Source organism: Notolepis coatsorum (genome assembly GCF_963971535.1).
Source record: "Notolepis coatsorum genome assembly, chromosome: 18".
In the NCBI taxonomy this organism is placed as follows: Eukaryota; Metazoa; Chordata; class Actinopteri; order Aulopiformes; family Paralepididae; genus Notolepis; species Notolepis coatsorum.
The window spans coordinates 24182530-24207259 of NC_140182.1; the positions used below are offsets into that span (position 1 = coordinate 24182530).

Consider the following 24730-nt stretch of genomic DNA (forward strand, 5'->3'; position numbering starts at 1 on the left):
ATAATGCACAGTGTCCTGATTTTTGTCTAATGGGTTTCTTAGACAATGTGTTTATGGATTGGGCGGGCCCTGACAATAGGATTCATGTTAGAAATAGACAAAATGCTCCTTTAATGATCTATTATTCTAACTGAGCTACACTTTCTTTCCTAATCTGAAGTCTATCTATATTATAAAATGATTGCATACATGTTCTTGATGGTCTACATATAATCTGGGATATTTCATGTACACTACAGCACAGCTCTAGTGCTGACCATCTGTGAGCTGTGTCTATGACTGTATCCTATCGATGGCTGAAATGCAAAACCTCCTATCTGAAAACTTGTTGTTTTCTTGTAGGATACCCAATACAATACACTGCTTTTGGCCTTTGTAAAATATCTTGCAGACAGATTGAATAGGTGCAGATAGGAGGTTTCTCATCATCCAAAGTGAATTTCTCTTCATCCGAACTGTTGCAGATAGGAGGTTTTGCGTTCCAGCCATCGATATCTATGTGTAAACAGGGCAGCGCATGTTAATCTCTGGTGAGGAGATATTGCACGTTCTGGAGCTTTTTAAATTGAAATCCCACCGGAGGGAATTGGGAATTTAACAGGCTTCACTGAGTCCGGGAAACATCTCTTCTACACTGTTTACTTAGTGAGAAGTCAGTCCGGAGTGCAGAACTAGAACTGATAGAAAGTGTCTTTATAGACTATAGTGCATCATGGTAATCTCCTTCAAATCAAATCAAAACAAATGTATTTGTAAAGCCTGCAATCACAAGTTAATGTCCCCATGGCCCGGACAAGTCTTCTTTAAACGAGTCAAAATGAAACATCACAATAAATCAAGAACAAAAAACCGACCATGAAATCCAAAATAAATGTAAAATAAATAAATGCAACACTCCCAGAGATACCCCAGCGTTAAGAATAGATTAACGGCGGAAATCTTTTTATCACGCGATAAGAGTCCGCCGTTAACTTAGCCCGGTAATGGCCTTAAATAAAACACAAATATGTACATGCAATAGCAACTGGGGTAGATAAGAACATTTTTGAAAGATTTAAATATCAACAGAATGATGATAATGTTGTCACGTTAATCTCCTTCATCAACAGAATGATGATAATGTTGTCACGTTAATCTCCTTCATCAACAGAATGTTGTCATGGTAATCTCCTTCATCAACAGAATGATGATAATGTTGTCATGGTAATCTCCTTCATCAACAGAATGATGATAATGTTGTCATGGTAATCTCCTTCATCAACAGAATGATGATAATGTTGTCATGGTAATCTCCTTCATCAACAGAATGATGATGATGTTGTCATGGTAATCTCCTTCATCAACAGAATGATGATGATGTTGTCACGGTAATCTCCTTCATCAACAGAATGTTGATAATGTTGTCATGGTAATCTCCTTCATCAACAGAATGATGATAATGTTGTCATGGTAATCTCCTTCATCAGCAGAATGATGATAATGTTGTCATGGTAATCTCCTTCATCAACAGAATGATGATGATGATGTTGTCATGGTAATCTCCTTCATCAACAGAATGATGATAATGTTGTCATGGTAATCTCCTTCATCAACAGAATGATGATAATGTTGTCATGGTAATCTCCTTCATCAACAGAATGATGATGATGTTGTCATGGTAATCTCCTTCATCAACAGAATGTTGATAATGTTGTCATGGTAATCTCCTTCATCAACAGAATGATGATGATGTTGTCATGGTAATCTCCTTCATCAACAGAATGATGATAATGTTGTCATGGTAATCTCCTTCATCAACAGAATGTTGATAATGTTGTCATGGTAATCTCATTCATCAACGGAATGTTGTCATGGTAATCTGTGATGGTATGAGCAGTGTTTCATGTGAGTCTCATAAAGTTGGAATGTTAAGATAAGATAAGATAAGATATTCCTTTATTGATCCCCTTGGGGAAATTCAGGCATCATAGCAGCATGGGGGGGAGGGGGGGAGGGGTACAGGTAGTAAAACAACACAGTATACAGGTAGTAAAAGACAACACAGGCAGTGTAAACAATTTGATCAATATGGTCAATATAATTTACTATCTGACTAGCTGAGGAATATTCACATTATTCACAGTGTCACATGAGGTGCAGTATGCAGGAGGTAGTGTTATAATAATTTACTATCTACTGAGTATACATTAATCAAAGTACCAGGGTAGTCTACTTTGTCCCCCTTGGGTTCCTATAAGTCCCAGGTCAATGTCTGGTAGCAGTCGCTGTCGCTGCCCCCTGTTGTGGGGCCTGGAGGCTGCTAGTCGCTGCCCACTGTTGTGGAGCCTGATGGCCGCTGGTATGAAGGACTGTCCGAGGCGGTTAGTTGAGTGTTGGGGGGGGATGAGTCTGTGGCTGAACGAGCTTCTCATCTTGACTCCTTGACTCCTTGTTCATCCTAAAGATGGCTTCCCCACGGTATCAACATCAACCCTCACGCACCAAACCGGTGCCGGTGACCTCGATGTCATCAAAGGATTCTAGATGGCGTACCAGCCTTAACCCTTTCACTACCACACTAACAAATGGTTAACCCTTTCACGGCGACAATACAGAAGGTTAACCCTTTCACTGCCACACGACAGCAGGTTGACCCTTTCACTACCACACTACAGAAGGTTAACCCTTTACTATCACACTACAGATGGTTAACCGTCTGTAGTGTGATTAAAGGGTTAAATGGTAAATGGTAAATGGCTGTTTTTTTATATAGCGCTTTTATCCAAAGCGCTTTACAATTTGTTCCTGACACTTTATCCCGTTCACTCGCACATTCACACACCGACAGCGGAGGCGACCATGCAAGGTGCCAACCTGCTCATCGGGAGCAATTAGGGGTTAAGTGTCTTGCTCAAGGACACATCGACACGCTGCCCGGGAGGAGCAGGAATCGAACCGGGAACCTCGGGTTTGCCAGACAACTGCTCTACCTCCCGAGCCACTGTCACCCCGGGTTAACCTTCTGTAGTGTGGTAGTGAAAGGGTTAATGAGCGTTCAGAAATGTTCTGAATGGGAACGTCCGTTCTATCATTCCAATCCCTACGCTCCCGGAGCCTGTAAACAGGCGCTCTGTGTCCCGACACTTCAGTCCCAAGAACCTTATGTAACGCGCAGCCCCAGCATCCGGGGTCGGACGCTATTTTTAGCCTTTAAGAGTTAAAGAAATACACAGCAGAACAAAGCAAACAAACGCAGGGCCCTCGCAGAGTGATGGCCGCCGCGCTCCCGGGGGAAAACATGTGTTTGATTGGACGCTGGGAGCAGGAAGCGGGGGTCGGGGGTCGCTTCTCACAGGAAACACCAGGATGTGGTCGGATCCACGGTCACAGCGCTGGTTCTGTTCACTCAGTAACTCAGAGCTGGACCCAGAGCAGCTGATGTAGCCCTGCCTGAAGCCTAGTAAAGGCCCTCCCATAGTCGAGCGGAGCGTACGCGGAGGTCCGCGCGGACTCTTTGAGCTTTCAGTCGAGCGGACCTCCGCGTACCAATTTCCTACATGTCTCGCGCCAGTTTACACAATTTTTCCCGCGCTGTTTAGACTTCTGTCATGTCGCCGTCATCCGATGTCAAAATAAAGAGTCTAGGTTATCTCCGTTTCCAATATTTCGAAATAAAACTGTAGTTTTACACACTTCATTTAGAAAAGCCATTAAAACTTCTCAAGTTTCTTCAGATGATGAAAAAAGACATGGTCCAAATGTATATGAATTGGAATGGATGACGATTAGCGATAGTAAAACAAAATGTAGCGTCATCCACCTGCCAACATTTTACCGGACCAATCCTACTCATTTAATCATGATCCTGCCCTACTCTCACTTGGCACGGAGCGAGTGTTCAGAGTAAAATGCAGATCGGTACACATTAAATGCAGGTCGATGTCAACCAAAACGCAGAGCAGCGTTTTGTGTGACACCAAGTGAGCGGACGTCCGCACGGGTAAAAACTTGGACTTGGAGTACGCTTTGAGTACGCTTTGAGTCCCCGCGGACCTCCGCAGAGTCCAATCCGCGTACGTTGCGCTCGACTATGGGAGGGCCTTAAGACTAATATCTCCCTTAACCTGAAGCCTAGTAAGACTAATATCTCCCTTAACCTGAAGCCTAGTAAGACTAATATCTCCCTTAACCTGAAGCCTAGTGAGACTAATATATCCCTTAACCTGAAGCCTAGTGAGACTAATATCTCCCTTAACCTGAAGCCTAGTGAGACTAATATCTCCCTTAACCTGAAGCCTAGTAAGACTAATATCTCCCTTAACACTTTCAGTGCCAGGCCGTGTTTTCCTTTTTACCCCGTTGATGCCACGGTCCACGGCCCATGTAACGTTAATATCGCCTAATCTATGTTTTAAATTATGCTATGTGTCTAATCTGCCCATCGCTTATCAAAGAATCATTTTCCAGTCAACATTGGAAAAGCAGATTGTGTTTTTATCGCTTCATTTCCTTTTTATAGCATTTTGAAAACCACTGTTTTCGAAGAAAAAACAACACATTCCCTGATAATCGCCTTTTACTGGAATATTCCATTTATATTATTTGTCGGTCTATTTATGAATCGTTTTCAAATAAACGCTAGATGGTCGATAGTATATGTGTGCGCATGCACGCTCGTGCCGTGCGCTGATAATCGCTGCTATTATTTCCTCATGGCTTTTACAGTGAAATAGCCATAACACATATAGTGGAAACGCTTATATCTCGATGAAAACGAGTCTGATTATCCTAACACTGATAACATAGATTCCTTACCTGACATCAGATGGTATCCAAATGGTATATTCCAATTCCTGATCACCATTCGAAAAAATCGATAAGTATATTGATCCAACGTGTGTACAGTATAACCCATGCTCGCCGCGGCTCAGAGGCTCCAGAATGAACTCTGGTAACTCCGGCTGCATCAGTGGACTGGAAAATGTGGACTGGAATATTTTTTTCCCCCATCCATTTTCATTGAGTCCATTCCAAAAGGGTGATTTACCATCTGGGAGACGATAGGGGGCGCTTTTTTCACATCTGATCGCCGGCGGCCCCTGGATCTCCAACGGTAGGCTCGGGTGATGCAATATGATTTCAGATCGCTAATAAAAAAATAAAAAATAAATTCAGATAAAAGCCGTGACGTGGCTTTCAACGTCACAATCGTAAACCCGAGATTAGCCGTGAGTGGCGCTCAAAGTGTTAACCTGAAGCGTAGTACGACTAATATCTCCCTTAACCTGAAGCCTAGTAAGACTAATATCTCCCTTAACCTGAAGCGTAGTAAGACTAATATCTGCCTTAACCTGAAGAAAGACTAATATCTCCCTTAAACTGAAGAAAGACTAATATCGCCCTTAACCTGAAGCCTAGTAAGACTAATATCTCCCTTGACCTGAAGCCTAGTAAGACTAATATTTCTATATTTAATATATGTGTGTGTGTGTATGTGTGTGTGTCAGTACGTTAACGTGCGTTTGCCTTACACAGAGCAGAGTGTGTTGTGTGTAAAGTCATCAACAGTGTGTGAGCAGCAAGCAGAGGCCGCTTCACACTGAAGGCCTGTGTGTGGAGACAAATACACAACGCCTGCAACACCGCCACCTTGGTGCCCACAGAGGTATAGCTACAACATCTGATATATACACACACACACACACACACACAGACACACATGCATACACACGCAGACAGACAGACACACGCACGCACGCGCGCACACACACACACACACACACACACACACACACACACACACACACACACACACACACACACACACACACACACACACACACACACACACACACACACACACACACACACACACACACACACACACACACACACACACACGCACAATGTCAGTGCCAATGTCAATTCATGCGGACATAAAATGTAACAAATGTAATTTAATTAAAGTGTATCACTTGACAAATTAAACTGTATTTAGCACAGACACACACACACACACAGTTACACACACATACACACACACACACACACACACACACATATACACACTGAGACACACACACACGCAGATACACACACACACATACACACTGAGACACACACACACACACACACACGCATACACAGAGCCAAATACACACACACACACACACACACACACACACTGGCTTAGGGACACGTGGCTACCCGCAGCTGTACACAGAGCTACAACCTTGGCAGGGGGTCAGCTGGTACAGCCAGTCCATCTGCAGCGAGACACTAGTATTCTAGTACTTTAACCCTTTCACTACCACACTAATGGTTAACCCTTTCACTGCAACAATACAGAAGGTTAATAACCCTTTCACTGCCACGCGGCAATGGGTTAACCCTTTCACAACCACACTACAGAAGGTTAACCCTTTCACAACCACACTACCAAATAGTTAACCCTTTCACTGCGACAATACAGAATGTTAATAACCCTTTCACTGTCACACAGCAATGGGTTAACCCTTTCATGACCACACTACAGGAGGTTAACCGTTTCACTACCACACTACAGAAGGTTGACCCTTTCACAACCGCACTACAGAAGGTTAACCCTTTCACTACCACACTACAGAAAGTTAACCCTTTCACTACCACACTACCAAATGGTTAACCCTTTCACTGCCATACGGCAATGGGTTAACCCTTTCACGACCATACTACAGAAGGTTAACCCTTTCACAACCCCACTACAGAAGGTTAACCCTTTCATAACCCCACTACAGGAGGTTAACCCTTTCACTACCACACTACAGACGGTTAAGAGCGTGCCTATAAATCACATCACCATAGTCCAAAATTGATAAATAAACAGCTTCAACAATCCTCTTTCTACTAATCACGGGAAAGCTGAATCTATTCCTGTACAGGAAGCACATTTTCTGCCGCAGCTTGGAGGCAAGAATATCCACAAGCCTCCACGTTTCTACTCAGTGACTCTCAGCGTTAGACGCGCTGACGGTAAACGCTGTACTTTCTTCTTTTCAAGCCTCAGTGTTGAACATGACGTTTATTAATCAGGAAATACTGAAGTCATTTCAAGATTGGGGGCGACAGGTGCGGCTGGGTGGCGCAGCGGACATTGCGCTCGTCACCAACGCAAGAGACACCGGGTTCGGCTCCGGCTGTCTGCGTTGACTCCGGCTTGGGCCAGCCGTCATACTAACTCAATTGGCAGAGTTGGCGGGTGGAAGTCGATGGGTGGTAACCTGGACGTTGTGGACAGCGACTCCTACAGGTCGGTTGGGGACGCCTGCACAGCAGAGACAGGAAATGGCGGGGGTAGTGTGAGCCTCCCACACGTTACACCTCGCCAAATGAGAGTCCGCGCTGGCAGGTGAAAATATGTGACAGGCTGCCTCCTTGTGTACCAGAGGGGACACGTGATGCAAGGCTTCTATCCTCCCTACAACCGGCCAGTGGGGGGCATATGCGAGCAACGTTCAAGACAGTGGAATTGAAATGTCCCGCGAGACTTGTTTCCCGTGCGCCTAAAATTCTACCTGGTCTCGTCCCGTGGGGCTCGCGGGACGGTGGTCTGGGGCTTGCGGGGGGTGGTCCGGTCCACACACCGCTATCAGTGTTCTTCTTACCCGCCAATGAAGTATTCACCCAAAGACCCAATACCGTGGCAACAACTACCACACTACCGGTAGAATAAGATAAGATAAGATAAGATATTCCTTTATTGATCCCCTTGGGGAAATTCAGGCATCATAGCAGCATGGGGGGGAGGGGGGAGGGGTACAGGTAGTAGAACAACACAGTATACAGGTAGTAAAAGACAACACAGGCAGTGTAAACAATTTGATCAATATGGTCAATATAATTTACTATCTGACTAGCTGAGGAATATTCACATTATTCACAGTGTCACATGAGGTGCAGTATGCAAGAGGTAGTGTTATAATAATTTACTATCTACTGAGTATACATTAATCAAAGTACCAGGGTAGTCTACTTTGTCCCCCTTGGGTTCCTATAAGTCCCAGGTCAATGTCTGGTAGCAGTCGCTGTCGCTGCCCCCTGTTGTGGGGCCTGGAGGCTGCTAGTCGCTGCCCACTGTTGTGGAGCCTGATGGCCGCTGGTATGAAGGACTGTCCGAGGCGGTTAGTTGAGTGTCGGGGGGGGATGAGTCTGTGGCTGAACGAGCTCCTCATCTTGACTAGCTCGTCGTAGAGGGGGTGGTAGGGGTTCTCCATGATGGCATCCAGCTTCCTTATCATCCCCCTCTCTACCATCACCTCAAGTCTAGGTAGCTCGACTCCCACCACAGAGCTAGCCTTCCTCACCAGCTTGTTGAGCTTGTTGGTGTCCCTTGAGTTGATGTAGCCTCCCCAGCATGCCACAGCATAGAAGAGGATGCTGGCCACAACAGACTGGTAAAAAGACTGCAGCAGTTTGTTGCACACATTGAAGGACCTGAGTCTCCTCAGGAAGAACAGCCTGCTCTGTCCCTTCCTGTAGAGGGCCTCTGTGTTGTCCGACCAGTCCAGTTTATTGTTCAGGTGTACCCCAAGGAACTTGTATGAGTCCACCATCTCCACATCCACCCCTCGGATGGAGATGGGAATCGGGGGGGGCCTCTTCTTGCCCCTCCGGAAGTCCACCACCAGCTCCTTGGTCTTACTGGTGTTGAGTTGGAGGTGGTTGCTGTCGCTAGTGCAGAGAACCGTGGGAAGTGATGCAAACTGTCTTGTCGTGTTTTGAACATTTATGTTGTGTTGATTCTGCATCGAACATTGTACATATGTCTATACTGAACACTGTGACTTCTATTTTTACTATTTTTACATGCTATACTATTTTATTTTATTTCATACTTATCTTGTCTAGCACAGTCTCTGGAGCGTAACAGTAAGAAGCATTTTGTATAAAAGTATTCTGTACTTCTGTATGACAACTATTAAAGAAACTTGAACTTGATGGAATCACGTTAATATAGAGAGATGAAAACAATACGTTATTTCGATTGATATGAATTGGATAATGCTAGCAGGCTGCAGGCTGTTAGAGGTTAGAGGCAGAACTAGCGTAACGCGCTGTTTGGGCATAGAGAGAGCGTACGTCAGTGGCCAATCAGATCGCAGAACCCGAACACGGAACTGCAAGTTTGTTGGTAAAAGACTACACGCTTCCAGGAAGCTACTCATAATCCAGAATTCAGTGTGTACAGTGTTATTGTACATTGTAATTATACAGTGTTATATGGATAGACTATGGGCAGGATATATTGGAAGTAGGTATGAGTACAGTGTAGGCAGTGGATACATATGGGTTGAGTATAGACAACAGAGTGCATGCAGTATGGGTTGAGTATAGACAACAGAGGTCAGAGTTCATGCAGTATGGGTTAATATAAAACCATATAGTCACATTTTAGAATACAATAGAATATAATTTTAGAATACAATTAGAAACACTGTCCTGGCCTGCTTCTAAGTTCAGTGGCCTGACAAAAAAAATAGATTTTTTTTTCTTTTTTTTTGGAAATCATCTCGCAGCCCTCCCGTGGCTGCTCGCGGCCCACCTTTGGGTCGCGACCCCGACTTTGGGAACCACTGGTATAGACAACATGCAGGTAGTGTCCAGCAGGTGGTGTCATGGAGGTGGTGTGCATGGAGGTGGTGTAATGCAGGTAGTGTCCAGCAGGTGGTGTCATGGAGGTGGTGTGATGCAGGTAGTGTCCAGCAGGTGGTGTCATGGAGGTGGTGTAATGCAGGTAGTGTCCAGCAGGTGGTGTCATGGAGGTGGTGTATATGAGGTGGCGTAATGCAGGTGGTGTCCAGCAGGGGGTGTACATGGAGGTGGTGTAATGCAGGTAGTGGCCAGCAGGGGGCGTACATGGTGACTCACTATAGTGTCGTTCTGAAGGTAGCCAATGTCCTCGATCCCCTTGATGTTGATGATGTCCACCTCTTTCTCCAGGCCGGGGAGTGTCGTGGTCGGCTCGGCCCGCCTCATGGTGCACCGTGGCTGGGGTGCAGTGGCCGGGAGGGAGGGGTGGGTCTGGAGGAGGAGGTGGGGCTGAATAACAGTCACCTGTGGACGGGTTATAAAGGCCGTGGTTATCTCAACCACTCTCAACAACAACATTTTACAAATGCACGTTGTTTGGTAACAATTTACAACTATCTGCACACTCATTCATCTATTAGTGTAATAATATTATGCTTGTGTAATAGCTGAGTCATAACAGATCCATAACACATTCATAAGTCATTCATCTATTAGTGTAATATTCTTGTGTAATAGCAGAGTCATAACAGATCCATAACACATTCATCTATTAGTGTAATATTCTTGTGTAATAGCAGAGTCATAACAGATCCATAACACATTCATCTATTAGTGTAATATTCTTGTGTAATGGCAGAGTCATAACAGATCCATAACACATTAATCTATTAGTGCAATATGCTTATGTAATAGCTGGGTCATAATTCATCTATTAGTGTAATATTATTGTGTAATCGCCGGATAACAGATAACAGATCCATAACACATTCATCTATTAGTGTAATATGCTTGTGTAATAGCTGGGTCATAACTGGGTCATAATTCATCTATTAGTGTAATATTATTGTGTAATCGCCGGATAACAGATAACAGATCCATAACACATTCTTTGCCTCTGGCCACTCGGTGCAGTGGTTCTCAACATGGGGTCTGGGGGCCCCCCCAGGTGTCCTCGAGGGGTACCAGGGGGTCCACAGAAAACCATTTCATTCTCTAGAACAGGGGTTCTCAAACCTTTTCATACCGCGACCCCATTTTATTTAGGAATTCTTTTGGGGACCCCATACTTAATGTATCGCGTAATTTCAACGTGGGATTAAGGAATATCAAAATAAAAGCACATGTTGTTGAACTTGATCATGCATATTTATTAGACAATTTAATTACAGCACTATGTTATCAATACACATTTAGAAAACGAAGCATATTTAGCCAAAATATGTTGCTAGAACATTACATTTTTTTTAAAACTTTTTTTTTGACTATTCTGATCATAGGTTTCATTTGACCCCATGTGCTGCTGCGTAATAAAAACCAGTGGCAGCTCCACTACATGTCTAATAACAGCTCTGCTACAGAGACAAATAAATAAAATACGGCTGTTTTCAAGGAACATTTTTATTTTTTTTTGTAAAAAATCAAGCACTTACTTCAAGGACCTTGTGCGAACCCTGTTCAAATCAAATATGACGGCTCATTTCAAAAGAAAATAATCTGATTGAAAACGATCCTCCTCTCAGCGACCGCAGCGCTAACAACAACACTCTGAGTGTTGTGGTTTATTTTCTCCTAGCGTCCGTGTTGACGCTCAGCGCTCCAACACCAACAGAGATCCGAGCAGTTCCGTCTCTGATCTCTCCGCACGGCCGGCTCGTCAGATCAGACCCGGACGGAGAGGGGGGCCGGAGGTTGGAGGTCAGGAGAACTAGCTGCATTGCATCCATTATAAGAATGGAACTGTACAGAACTGTACATACAGTAGATTTCATTCGCGGTTCTTCCAGGCACGCCTGAAGATACTAAATCCAAATTGAACTCTGCCATTTGAAAGAGACGATTTGGCCCGATCCATAGATGTGCAAGGTGGCTATAATAAGGTCATTTATAGGCCTGGTATTCTATATTCTATAATAATATTTCAAATTGCATGTGTCCAGATGGCAGAATGCAGTACTGTATCTACAAAATATTATGTTTAATCATATTTGCTTTATTAATTTGCTTAGATTTGTTGTACACATGATCTCAAGAAGGTGCTGAACGAGCTCAGTGGTAGTTTTTCATGTCTGGTAATTTTTAGCATGGTGTTATTCACTGTGCAAAGAAAAATCATAATTCTGCATGGAAACACCGCTAATACAGGTGTGTGACTCGGCACGGTCTAGGCCGCCATATCTCGGCGGAGAGGCTCCTTCAGAAATGCCGAAACCGTTGCGCTATTCAGAAGCTATTCAGAAATAGGTCAAACATTTTATATTTGCAATTTCTAGCACTTTGAAATGTTCTTTATCTGTTTCCTTATTTGCTAAATTGAATACGACTTTTGAATGTGTTACTTATTAAATTAAATTATTGTTAACTATGTCCGCCTGTATTTCCTCGCTCAACTTAAAAGAACTACAATGTCGGGGGAGTGGCTATTCTGGTTTCGATCTGCAGTTTCGATTACGGTGACGTCATTTGTTGTCCATAATGGTCATCAAGGAGAAGCCGCCTATTCTCGGTCCTCGCTCCACAATGGTGGAACGAACTTCCCAGGACAAGTTTGTTAGTAGGACAGCCGAAACCCGACCAATCTTTCGCCGTCGACTAAAGGCACACTTCTTTTTTTTCTTTTTTTTTATCTACTTTTTCTCCTATTTTTCTATTTTTCTCCAATCCCAATTTCGTGATTCCAATTCATCCCTCCCCTGTCTTGAACGTTGCTAGACTATGCCTCCCACTGGTCGGCTGTAGTGAGGATAGAAGCCTTGCATCACGTGTCCTCTCCGGTACACGAGGAGGCAGCCTGTCGCATCTTTTCACCAGACAGCGCGGTCAGCGAGGAGTAACGCGTGGGAGGCTCACACTGCCCCCGATACTTCCTGTTTCTGCTGTACAGGCGTCACCCAACCGACCTGTAGGAGTCGCTGTCCACAACGTCCAATCCCCACCCACCGGCTTTCCCACCCTGTAACACTTGCCAATTGTGTTAGTATGATGGCCGGCCAAGCCGGTAGCAATGCCGAGAGCTGGGCTCGATACCAGCATCTCCTGCGTGAGCGGCGAGCGCCTTGCCCACTGCGCCACTCAGCCGCCCTAAAGGCACACTTCTTCAATCAATATCTGAAATGAAAAATATATATATATATCCACTGGGGCTGACCCCTATTAGTCGATTAGTCGACTAATCGGTCGAAAGGAGCCGTAGTCGACTGTCAACCTCTTAGTAAAAAATAAATAAAAAATTATTATTATTATTATTATTTTTTTATCATTCTTTCCAAAAGAAAAGAGGCCTAGAAGCATGGCTAACGCTAATGGCACGCATACCAGAGGCTAACTGCCTAAGAAAACAGGTACAGTGGCACTGAAAGAGGATTTCACCCATCTAATGAACACACTAGACTAGACAAATATCAAGATGTATCCATCAGTGGACCAATTGCATGCTTTTGCAGAGGACAAGAAGCCTTCAGTCGACTCCTTCAGACATTAAGCACCCCCCACAGCCCAAATGGAATGAAAAAATTAAAAATTAAAAATCTTTTTTTATTTAATTTTTTTAGTCGACCAATAGTCGACTAATGGCACATTTTGGCCAATCATAGTCGACCATCCAAATCCTTAGTGGGGGACAGCCCTAATATCCACTAACCTTCTTACTGTCTTATACTATCATGCACTCTTCCTACTATACTAATATGTCTTTACTACTATGCACTCATCACTGCAGCACCCACGTTTCTGCACTGTTTGATGAACATTGCTACTCAGCTTTGAGAGTTATACCCTTCCTGCTGACTTGTCGTACAGCACAGGACTATATACAGCATATAGCGCTTTCATCCGCAGTGCTTATGCCTCACATTCACTCACACACTCACACACCGATGGTTGGAGGCGACCATGTGAGGTGTGGACCTGCTCATCGGGAGCAGCTAGCGCCCACTCTGCCTCCTGAGCCGCCGTCGCCCCACTTCAGGGTGGAACGATGACAACGAAGAAGCAGAAATCTCACAAATGTATACATTCGATACAGAATGTCAAACGTCATCAATACTGCATCTCCTGTTCTCTTCCCTATACAGTAGGTCTGGGGTCTAAACCAGTGGTCCTCAACCTGGGGGTCGGGACCCTCAAGGGGGTCAGGAAAAGGCTCATGTTGTGGGTCACCGGTTTAATCTCAAAACCGACAGCAAAAAAAATAATCAAACAACCGACAGCAAGTTTACATGCCCTCGAGCAAGGCACGTAACCACTAACTGGCCCAGTGGAGCTGCTCAGTGGCCAACAGCTGGTGCTGACTATATACAAGCGTAATTCAATTGCTCTGCAAATCATCCCTGGGAAAATAAAGAGTTTAAACACATCTCTTTTCTTTCTGTGCTGATCTCTCATCTGTCCTCTCTGTCTTCCCCCTCCCTCTGTCTCTCTCTCTCCTCCCTCTATCCATCCGTCTCTCTACCCCTCTCTGTCTTCCCCCGCTCTCTCCTCCCTCTCTCTATCTCTCTCTCCTCCTGCTCTCTCTCCTCCCTCTCTCTCTCTCTCTCTCTCTCTACCCCTCTCTCTCCTCCTGCTCTCTCTCCTCTCTCTTTCCTCTCTCTCTCCTCCCTCTCTCTCCTCTCTTTCTCGTCCCTCTCTCTCCTCCCTCTCTCTCCTCCCGCTCTCTCTCTCCTCTCTCTCTCTCTCTCTCTCCTCTCTCACTTCCCTCTCTCTCTCCTCCCTCTTTCTCCTCCCTCTCTCCTCCCTCTTTCTCCTCCCTCTCTCCTCCCCCTCTCTCTCTCTCTCTCTCTCTCTCTCTCTCTCTCTCTCTCTCTCTCTCTCTCTCTCTCTCTCTCTCTCTCTCTCTCTCTCTCTCTCTCTCTCTCTCTCTCTCTCTCTCTCTCTCTCTCTCTCTCTCTCTCTCTCTCTCTCAATTCAATTCAATTCAATTCAAATGGGCTTTATTGACATGGGAAACATACGTTTACATTGCCAAAGCCAAACAAAACAAAACAATCAAACAGAGAAAACAAAAGAAATCAGTACATTACAGAAGGAATTTCTTATACAGTCTTTATGGTGGTTGTATTCCGTTGGATGTCCTTTTCTTGTCACAGCAGCTCACAAATCGTGCTGCTGTGTTTGCACATTCTTTCTATTTCTCCCAGTAGGTGTGGGAGTTTTGAGTTATTGTCCATGTTTGCAACGTCTCTTTGGGTGTTTGCAATTTGTGGGAAGTATATGTCTCTGATGTCTTGGTATAGTCGGCAGGTTGTTAAGAAGTGGAGCTCGGTTTCCACCTCATCTTGTATGCAGTGGGTGCACAGTCTGTCTTCTCTTGGGAGCCAGGTCTGCCTATGGCGGCCTTCCTCGATGGCTAGGCTGTGCTCGCTCGCTGAGTCTGTACCTAGTCAAGGATCTTCTTAGTTTTGGGTCAGTCACAGTGCTCAGGTATTCTGCCACTGTGTACTCTCTGTTTAGGGCCAAATAGCATTTCAATTTGCTCTGGTTTTGGGTTGATTCTTTCCAATGTGTCAGATAGATTTCTTTTTGTTTTCTTATAATTTGATTTAGTCCAGTGTGGTTTCTGTCTGGTGGCTCTGCTTGTGTTTGTGAGCAGAGTCCCAGAACCATCTGGCTGAGTGGGCATCTATCGAGGGTCTCTCTGTAGGTGAGGGCTATGTTGTGGAGTGTGTCTGGTAGGGATGGGTACCTTTCACATTTGAACCGATACGGTACCGGTACCTGTGAATTGATACAACAGTACCTTTTTTCGGTACTTTAGTCTCAAGAAAATTAACCCATTCTCCGCCATTGACGGATTAAGACGTCATTCCTCGCCATGCTTAATCTGCCAATGACGGATTACGTCGTCATCGAGATCAATATTTCAAATCTTCGTCATGGTATTCACATTTCACCCACGGAGTCATGACTGGTCCTGTAGATCTCCACTCAACTCTCCAGCGCTTCATTACCGCCACCTGGTGGGCGATCGGCGAGTTGCCAAACCGGAAATGGGGCCAGAAGTGCTTGGTGTCACCCCTATTCCGTCCGCCACTCGCTATCGCTCGCGGGACTCCATCTGGACACACTGGATAATCGATCCGCTGCCATAACTCGATAAACAACATTATTTGGACGTATATAGTATTATACAACCTGGAAATGGAGCGCATAGATCAACATGCATAAATGCAAACATCCCATAATAGCGATCTTTTTGCTCCAGTATCATCCCCCATCGCTACGAGGAAGCTGAGGTGAGTTTCAGCGTTTTTGATTATTATTATCCATACAAACTGCTATGATCTATATATCACCCATACGACATGAATCATTTAACGTCGGTCATTGCATTATAAACGACCCCCCCCCCCCCTCCGGTCACCAGCAGATGATGAGTCCTGACGTTTAGGACCTTGTACAATTGAAATTTTTAATCTGACGTCAATCGCTATCAAACTGCATTTGATGATAATTATGCATAAATGGCTATAACTCACGTTCTATGAAATACTGCAGAAAACGATAAAAACATATTCATACTCTAAACCGTATTTTTGTTTGAATGTGTGAATGAAAAAGTATAACGTTCCCACATACTGAACGATAGATCATTGATGTTGAATGGGCCATAGTAATGTCAATTTAGCAATACAATTTAAAAAGTTATAGCCCTGCAAAGTAGGTGAACATCTCCATAGACAAATAGAGCTGGCAGAGGATGGTATAAGAATGGTACAATGCCTGGCGAAGAATGGGTTAATTTACCTACCTCAGTCGTGAAAAAAAATATCCAAACTTCAAATAACTACAATTTCGACAGTTTTCGGCTTGCCATTGCTCCGACTGCTTTGTTGTTGAATCAAGTAAAATCCTAGGTAAGCATATATTGTGCATGTGAACGTTGACATGAAAAGAAAAAAGGTAAAAAAAAAAAAAAAAAACGTGTTACGGTTCGGTACCTCAAAAGTACCGAATTCGGTACCCATCCCTAGTGTCTGGGTCACTTTCTTTTAGGTTGTGGAATTTAAATGCTCTTTTTTGAATTTTGATGATTAGTGGGTATCTTCCTAATTCTGCTCTGCATGCATTATTTGGTGTTTTCCGTTGGGTGCGAAGAATGGATTTGCAAAATTCTGCATGCAGAGTCTCAATTGGGTGTTTGTCCCATTTGGTGAAGTCTTGGTTTGCAAGTGGGCCCCAGACTTCACAACCATAGGAAATCGGTTCTATCACAGAGTCTAATATTTTGAGCCCGATTTTTATTGGAATGTCTAACTTGATGTTCCTTTTTATGGCATAGAAAGCCCTTCTTGCTTTGTCTCTCAGGTCGTTCACAGCTTGGTTGAAGTTCCCTGTAGCACTGATGTTTAGGCCGAGATAGGTGTAGTTTTTGTGTGTTCTAGGGAAATTGTGTCTAGGAGGAATTTGTGTTTTTGTTGTTGTAGGCTGGGCCTTTTTTGGAATATCATAATTTTAGTTTTGTTTAGGTTTACTGTCAGTGCCCATGTCTGGGAGAATTTGTGCAGAAGGTCAAGGTGCTGTTGTGGCCCTTCTTTTGTTGGGGACAGCAGCACCAGGTCATCTGCAAACAGTAGGCATTTGACTTATGTGTTTGCTAGGGGGATGCCAGGTGCTACAGTTTGTTCCAATGTTTTTGCCAGTTAATTTATGTCTAACCCCACGGCGTTGAGGAAAGAAGTCTGTGTGTTTTTCCTCAATCCTCACAGCACATGTGTTGTTGGTGTACATTGACTTTATGAGGTCGTAGGTTTTCCCTCCAATGCCACTATCTAACAGCTTGTAAAGCAGACCCTCGTGCCAAATTGAGTCAAATGCTTTTTGGAAGTCAACGAAACAGGAGTATATTTAGCTTTTATTTTTATTTATTTGGTTGTCGAATAGGGTGCTGAGGGTGAGAATGTGGTCTGTTGTACGGTGATTTGGTAGGAAGCCAATCTGTGATTTGCTCAAGGTATTGTTGTTTGTGAGGAAATGTATGAGTCTATGGTTAATGATCATACAGAGGATTTTTCCAAGGTTGCTGTTGACACAGATCCCACAGTAATTGTTTGGGTCAGATTTGTCTCCCTTTTTGTGGAGCGGCGTTATGAGTCCTTGGTTCCAAATATTGGAGAAGATCCCAGAGCTAAGGACAATGTTAAGGAGTTTTAGTATAGCCAATTGGAATTTGGAGTCTGTAAATATGATCATTTCATTTAGGATAGAGGGAGGCCTTCTTGGTTTTAAGTGATTTTATTTTGTCCTGTAGTTCTTTTAGTGTAATTGGGGAGTCTAGCGGGTTCTGGTAGTCTTTTATGGTTGACTCTAGGCTTTGTAGTTTATCTTGTATGTGTTTTTGCTGTTCATTGTTTTGTATTGGGCTAAAGAGATTGGAGAAGTGGTTTACCCATACATCTCCATTTTGGATGGGTAGCTCCTCATGGTGTTGTTTGTTTAGTTTGTTCCAGTTTTCCCAGAAGTTGTTTGTTTTTATGGATTCCTCTATATCTTGTAGCTGGTTTCTAATGTGTTGGTCCCTTTTTCTGACTGTGTTCTCTCTCTCTCTCTCTCTCTCTCTCTCTCTCTCTCTCTCTACCCCTCTCTCTCCTCCTGATCTCTCCTCCCCCTCTCTCTATCCTCCCACTCTCTCTTCTCTCTCTCTCTGGCTTCCAATCTGTGGCAATTTTATGCTATGCTCTGGTCTCTCTCTCTCTCTCTCTCTCTCTCTCTCTCTCTCTATCTCTCTCTTTATCTCTCTCTGTCTCCTCTCTCTCTCCTCCCTCTCTCTCCTCTCTCTCTCCTATCTCTCATCTCTCTTTCTACCTCTCTCTCCTCTCTCTCCTCCCTCTCTCCCCCTCTCTCTCCTCTCTCTTTCCTCTCTCTTTCCCTCTCTCTCCTCTCGCTCTATATCCTCCCTCTTTCCTCCCTCTCCTCTCTCTCTCATCTCTCCTCCCTCTATCTCTCCTTCCTCTATCTCCTCCCTCTCTCCTCCATATTTCTCCTCCCTCTCTCTCCTCCCTCACTCTCTCTCTCGCCTCCCTCTCTCTCTCCTCTCTCTTTCTCCCCCTCATTCTCCTCTTTCTCTCCTCCCTCTCTCTCCTCTCTCTATCTCCCCCTCTCTCTCCTCTCTCTCTCCTCCCTCTCTCTCCCCATCAGTTACATCAAACATGGCAAGAATTTATGAAGATTATATACTTTCACATTTGAAGCCAGTCAACTTCAAGAGGACATAATCAGAGCAGCATAACTGGAGCACATACCACTTTAACATAACTTTTAAAGGTCAATGGATCGAGGTTTGAATGCTCCCAAGCACTGGGATACACAAACGTCATGTAGAATGCATTTGTTTACTTTAGATACGTAAGTATATTCAATAGAAAATACTTCTCTACTTTTACTTTGACCAGAGTACTCATGTATCTGGGTATTTCTACTTGTACTTAAGTAAAGGAACTGTGTACTTCTTGCACCACTGCTGAGCGTGTGGACAGTACAAGACCTGCGTGAAGCCTGTGATGCATCATAAAGAGCCACAGTGACAGTCTTGTGGTGTTTATTATGCACACCATCACAGCTGCTGGCAACCCTGATACACCTCATGACACACAGGCCCAGTGAGCGAGAGCAAGACAGCGCCCCCTCTCTTGAAACACGGCTATGACTGAAATTGTTTTCATGACACTTGTGTTGTTCCTTTCATATACAGTATATATACTTGTATATTTTCAAAGAATAGTGTACTTTTTATGTATTCATAAATTATAATAAAGTTGTGTTAAATTGAAACTTGTACTTGGTGTGTTCACCCAAAATTCAGCTATCAGAATGCCGTCTATCAGAGTGCCGTCTATCAGAGTGCTGTCTATCAGCGTGCCGTCTCTCAGAGTGCTGTCTCTCCATCCGGAGTTCGGTGTTACGTGTTGTAGAGAAAGATGGCTGCCTTAACTACAAGACAATGGAGCTGAATGGCACTGTGTTTGTTGTGACGCTCAAAGCACCAAAGAAATACGTTTGAACTCAAAAGCAACTCTTTCTCTGTTTCCATAAACCATAAGCTGGCTACTGTTTGTTGTGAGCAGAACACACAGGAGCAGTCCCGGCGCCATGGGCGGGCATTAGGGGGCCGGGCCCGCCCACTGAGTCAGCTGTGCCCACCCTGGTAAAAAAGAAAAAAAGAAATAATTTTTTTTTTTTTTTCTTTTTTGTCAATCAAAGTCAACTATCCAAATCCTTAGTCGGGGACAGCCCTAGTGGGCACTGATGTCAACAACAACACTACTGAAGCTAGCATGGCACTCTGTGAGAATTCGTTTTTCTACCCTCAAGAACGTCTTTACAGAACATCGCCTTAGTATGCTTCATCGACGCAACTAAGGCCAATTTAATTCAGTTGGCATTTGAGAAGGACTTAACAAAAAAGTTCAGGAATGAGTGGAGGGGCAGTGTTTTAAGAAGATTTCACTCTGTCCCCAAACCAGGCGTGCGTTCAACTGGGGTTGCACGCACCTAATGGCGCCACGTGCACGCGCGCTCCCGCGCATGCGCATAAATGTCCCCTCGCTTGAGCACAGACTACAGACAGTGCCTAATTGCCTCTACGAATGGAATGTAACACATATCATTCACAACAAGTTACGTGTGAATGTATCTGAGAACGTATTTTACACACCTGACGACCGGCGCTATTGATATGCAAAGTAGCCCAGGTGGGTACTTATAGCGAGTTGGCGAGTGCCGCGCATTCCTGTGTGCGTGCACGCGCTTTGGCTCAAATCTTACCCTGCACGGAGTGCAACCCCGTCCCAAGAGCAACGCATGCCTGCCCCAAACACCGCTTGCCTCTCTACTTATGATGGTGAGTAGCCTGTGGAGGAATTTTGTTTGCTTTTTTATGCACCTTATTTTTGTCAGTTCAGTTCAGTTTGTCAGTGAATTCAGAAGTGTTGAATAAATGGAGACTTTTCATAGATATAGAATAGAATAGAAATGTATTATCCTTAGGGAAATTTGACACTGCAAATCACTCAACATTAAACATTTAGACAGAACAAGTCACAAATAAGAATAACAAAACAAATGGCCTAAGAATAGAATAAAATGAAATAGAATAAAAATTGAATAAAAGATACAGTAAATAAATACAGTAAAAATATACTGAAGTCTACAGTAGGTGTAATAATGCACAGTGCTGTTTAAAAAGTAAGAGTCCAGGAAGATGGTAATTGTCACTCTGTGCTCAGTGATGCAGTGAGGCACAGTGATGCATTGTATAGTCTGATGGCTGTCGGAATGAAGGACTTCCTGTGCCGTTCAGTGCTGCATTTAGGTAGTGTGAGCCTATAACATGCTCCTCCTGTCAGCCAAGTCTGTGTATAGTGGGTGGGAGGGGTTTTCCCTGATGGCCTGGAGCTTAGCAAGGTTCCTCCTCTCCGCCCCTCTCGCTAGAGTCCAGCTCCACCCCAACCCACGCTACTGGCCTTCTTGACCATCTTATCCAGCCTGTTTGTGTCCCCTGCTCTCAGTCCGCTGCCCCAGCAGGTCTGTTATATATATCCGTTCAGTCTGTTTTTGTATAAGTGAAAGTTCTTAAGATAGAGAGAAATTAGATTTTTCAATTGCCTCTCTGCTGTTTAGTTCAGCACCGTGGGCAGCACCAAGCAAGCCACAGCGCCGCTGTCCCAGCTGAAATGTATAAAAGGGAACCTGTGTTGAAAAACCATTGTGCCCCCCCGAGAACATTTTATGCCCCCCCACTAATTTGTTTCTGCAGCCTGGTCTGCACAGGAGTGACACGCCCCAGAAGGATGGACGGTTCTACCATACAATGACTGACAGTGTGTGGCAGCTAGATATACATTTTGCAAGTATTTTTGAGACTATAATAGGTTTGTCTACATTTGAAAAATGTGTAAAGATTGGAATAAGATAGAACTGTGTTTTGAGTTCACTCACGACGTACAAAGAAAGTCCCAAAATGCTTTTTATTTTCCATCTACAAGTCACACATTTCAAGTGCATATTTGAATATACCCAGAATGTGTTTACCTTTTTTTGTGTTTGATTTGTTTTTGATTTGTTTTTGATTGGACGCGGCAGAAAGCTTGACTCACGCTGAGTTTCCTTTCAACTCCCTCATCTCTCCTTTCTCCTCATTTCTCCACTCTCTCTCTCATCTTCTCTCCCTCTCTCTCTCATCTTCTCTCCATCTCTCCCTCCCTCTCTCTCATCTTCTCTGTCAGTTTTTAAATGTTTTCTAACATGTCCAGTAGTGGTTCTATCTTCCTGCCAGCGGGCTGGAGTCTCTTCTTCTGAACAACACGCAGGGTTAGGCTCCAGCCTCCGTGGGAATCCACCGTTAAAAAAAGAGTAGTAGAAGAATAGAGTGACTGAAAACAGAGGGAGGGGGGGGTGGGTAAAATAGCACTTCCTTAGTTCTATTATTAGAGTCTCTGTGGAATTTGGACACGCTACTTTACATTAACATCATGTTGACCGTGTGTCGGCCAGGCAGGGGATGAGAGGCAGAGACAGTGAGTTTAACTGGAACTATGCCTGCTATGCATAATACACTCTGAAGGCGGATGTGTCGTTCTCTGTGAGTGTAGATCTGAACGACACGCATCTCAACACGACATGAGTGTTAACAGGAGGAGCACGTGTTGATAGTAAGTGTGCCTGTTGCTGGGGGTGCTTCTACTGCTCAGTCTATGTTATTGACTTCTCTACTGCTCAGCCTATGTTATTGACTTCTCTACTGCTCAGCCTATGTTATTGACTTCTCTACTGCTCAGCCTATGTTATTGACTTCTCTACTGCTCAGCCTATGTTATTGACTTCTCTACTGCTCAGCCTATGTTATTGACTTCTCTGCTGCTCAGGCTATGTTATTGACTTCTTTACTGCTCAGCCTATGTTATTGACTTCTCTACTGCTCAGGCTATGTTATTGACTTCTCTACTGCTCAGCCTATGTTATTGACTTCTCTACGGTTGAGTTGTGGAGACGGTTGAGACGGTTGAGACGGTGGAGATGGTTGAGACGGTTGAGACGGTTGAGAGGTTAAGACGGTGGAGATAATTGAGAGGGTTGAGATGGTGGAGATGGTTGAGACGGTTGAGATGGTGGAGATGGTTGAGACGGTTGAGAGGTGGAGACAGTTGATTGGTTGAGAGGTGGAGACGGTTGAGGCGGTTGAGACGGTTGAGAGGTTGAGAGGTTGAGATGGTTGAGACGGTTGAGACGTTGAGACGGTTGAGAGGTTGAGACGGTTGAGAGGTTGAGACGGTGGAGACGGTTGAGATGGTTGAGAGGTTGAGAGGTTGAGACGGTTGAGACGGTTGAGAGGTTGAGAGGTTGAGAGGTTGAGACGGTTGAGCCGGTTGAGACGGTTGAGAGGGTGGAGAGGTTGAGAGGTTGAGACGGTTGAGAGGTTGAGAGGTTGAGACGGTTGAGACGGTTGAGACGTTTGAGACGGTTGAGACGGTTGAGACGGTTGAGAGGTTGAGATGGTTGAGACGGTTGAGACGGTTGAGACAGTTGAGACGTTGAGAGGTTGAGACGGTTGAGCCGGTTGAGAGGTTGAGATGGTTGAGACGGTTGAGACGGTTGAGACAGTTGAGACGTTGAGAGGTTGAGATGGTTGAGAGGTTGAGACGGTTGAGAGGTTGAGAGGTTGAGACGGTTGAGACGGTTGAGACGGTTGAGAGGTTGAGACGGTTGAGACGGTTGAGACGGTTGAGACGGTTGAGACGTTGAGACGGTTGAGACGTTTGAGACGGTTGAGACGGTTGAGACGGTTGAGACAGTTGAGAGGTTGAGACGGTTGAGACGGTTGAGACGGTTGAGACGGTTGAGAGGTTGAGACGGTTGAGACGGTTGAGACGGTTGAGACGGTTGAGAGGTTGAAACGGTTGAGAGGTTGAGACAGTTGAGAGGTTGAGACGGTTGAGACGGTTGAGACGGTTGAGAGGTTGAGAGGTTGAGATGTTGAGACAGTTGAGACGGTTGAGAGGGTTGAGAGGTTGAGACGGTTGAAACAGTTGAGACGGTTGAGAGGTTGAGAAGTTGAGACGGTTGAGACGGTTGAGAGGTTGAGATGGTTGAGAGGTTGAGAGGTTGAGATGGTTGAGATGGTTGAGACGGTTGAGAGGTTGAGAGGTTGAGAGGTTGAGACAGTTGAGACGGTTGAGGAGGTTGAGACGGTTGAGATGGTTGAGATGGTTGAGATGGTTGAGAGGTTGAGACGGTTGAGATGGTTGAGAGGTTGAGACGGTTGATAGGTTGAGATGGTTGAGAGGTTGAGAGGTTGAGAGGTTGAGAGGTTGAGATGGTTGAGACGGTTGAGACGGTTGAGACGGTTGAGACGGTTGAGACGGTTGAGACGGTTGAGACGGTTGAGATGGTGGAGATGGTTGAGATGGTTGAGACGGTTGATTGGTGGAGAGGTTGAGATGGTTGAGACGGTTGAGACGGTTGAGACGGTGGAGATGGCTGATTGGTTGAGAGGTGGAGACGGTTGAGAGGTTGAGAGGTTGAGAGGTTGAGACGGTTGAGAGGTTGAGACGGTTGATTGGTTGAGAGGCTGAGACAGTTGAGAGGTTGAGACAGTTGAGACGGTTGAGACGGTTGAGAGGTTGAGAGGTTGAGATGTTGAGACAGTTGAGACGGTTGAGATGGTTGAGAGGTTGAGATGGTTGAGACGGTTGAGACGGTTGAGACGGTTGAGACGGTTGAGAGGTTGAGACGGTTGACACGGTTGAGAGGTTGAGAAGTTGAGACGGTTGAGACGGTTGAGACGGTTGAGACGGTTGAGACGGTTGAGACGGTTGAGAGGTTGAGACGGTTGACACGGTTGAGAGGTTGAGAAGTTGAGACGGTTGAGACGGTTGAGAGGTTGAGACGGTTGAGAGGTTGAGAGGTTGAGATGGTTGAGAGGTTGAGAGGTTGAGAGGTTGAGAGGTTGAGACGGTTGAGGAGGTTGAGACGG

General features: G+C 44.8%; 1 protein-coding gene across 1 annotated transcript in view; it reads right to left on the minus strand.

The window, feature by feature from the left end:
- The window catches only part of LOC311245275 (anoctamin-1-like), a 167448-nt gene extending 157448 nt beyond the window's left edge, over nucleotides 1-10000 (minus strand). Inside the window, exon 1 of the mRNA XM_084335111.1 lies at nucleotides 9886-10000. Within this exon, the coding sequence (XP_084191237.1) occupies nucleotides 9886-9993 (108 nt within the window). The 5' untranslated portion in view covers nucleotides 9994-10000. The remainder of the gene's footprint in view (nucleotides 1-9885) is intronic.
- Nucleotides 10001-24730: the final 14730 nt, after the last annotated feature.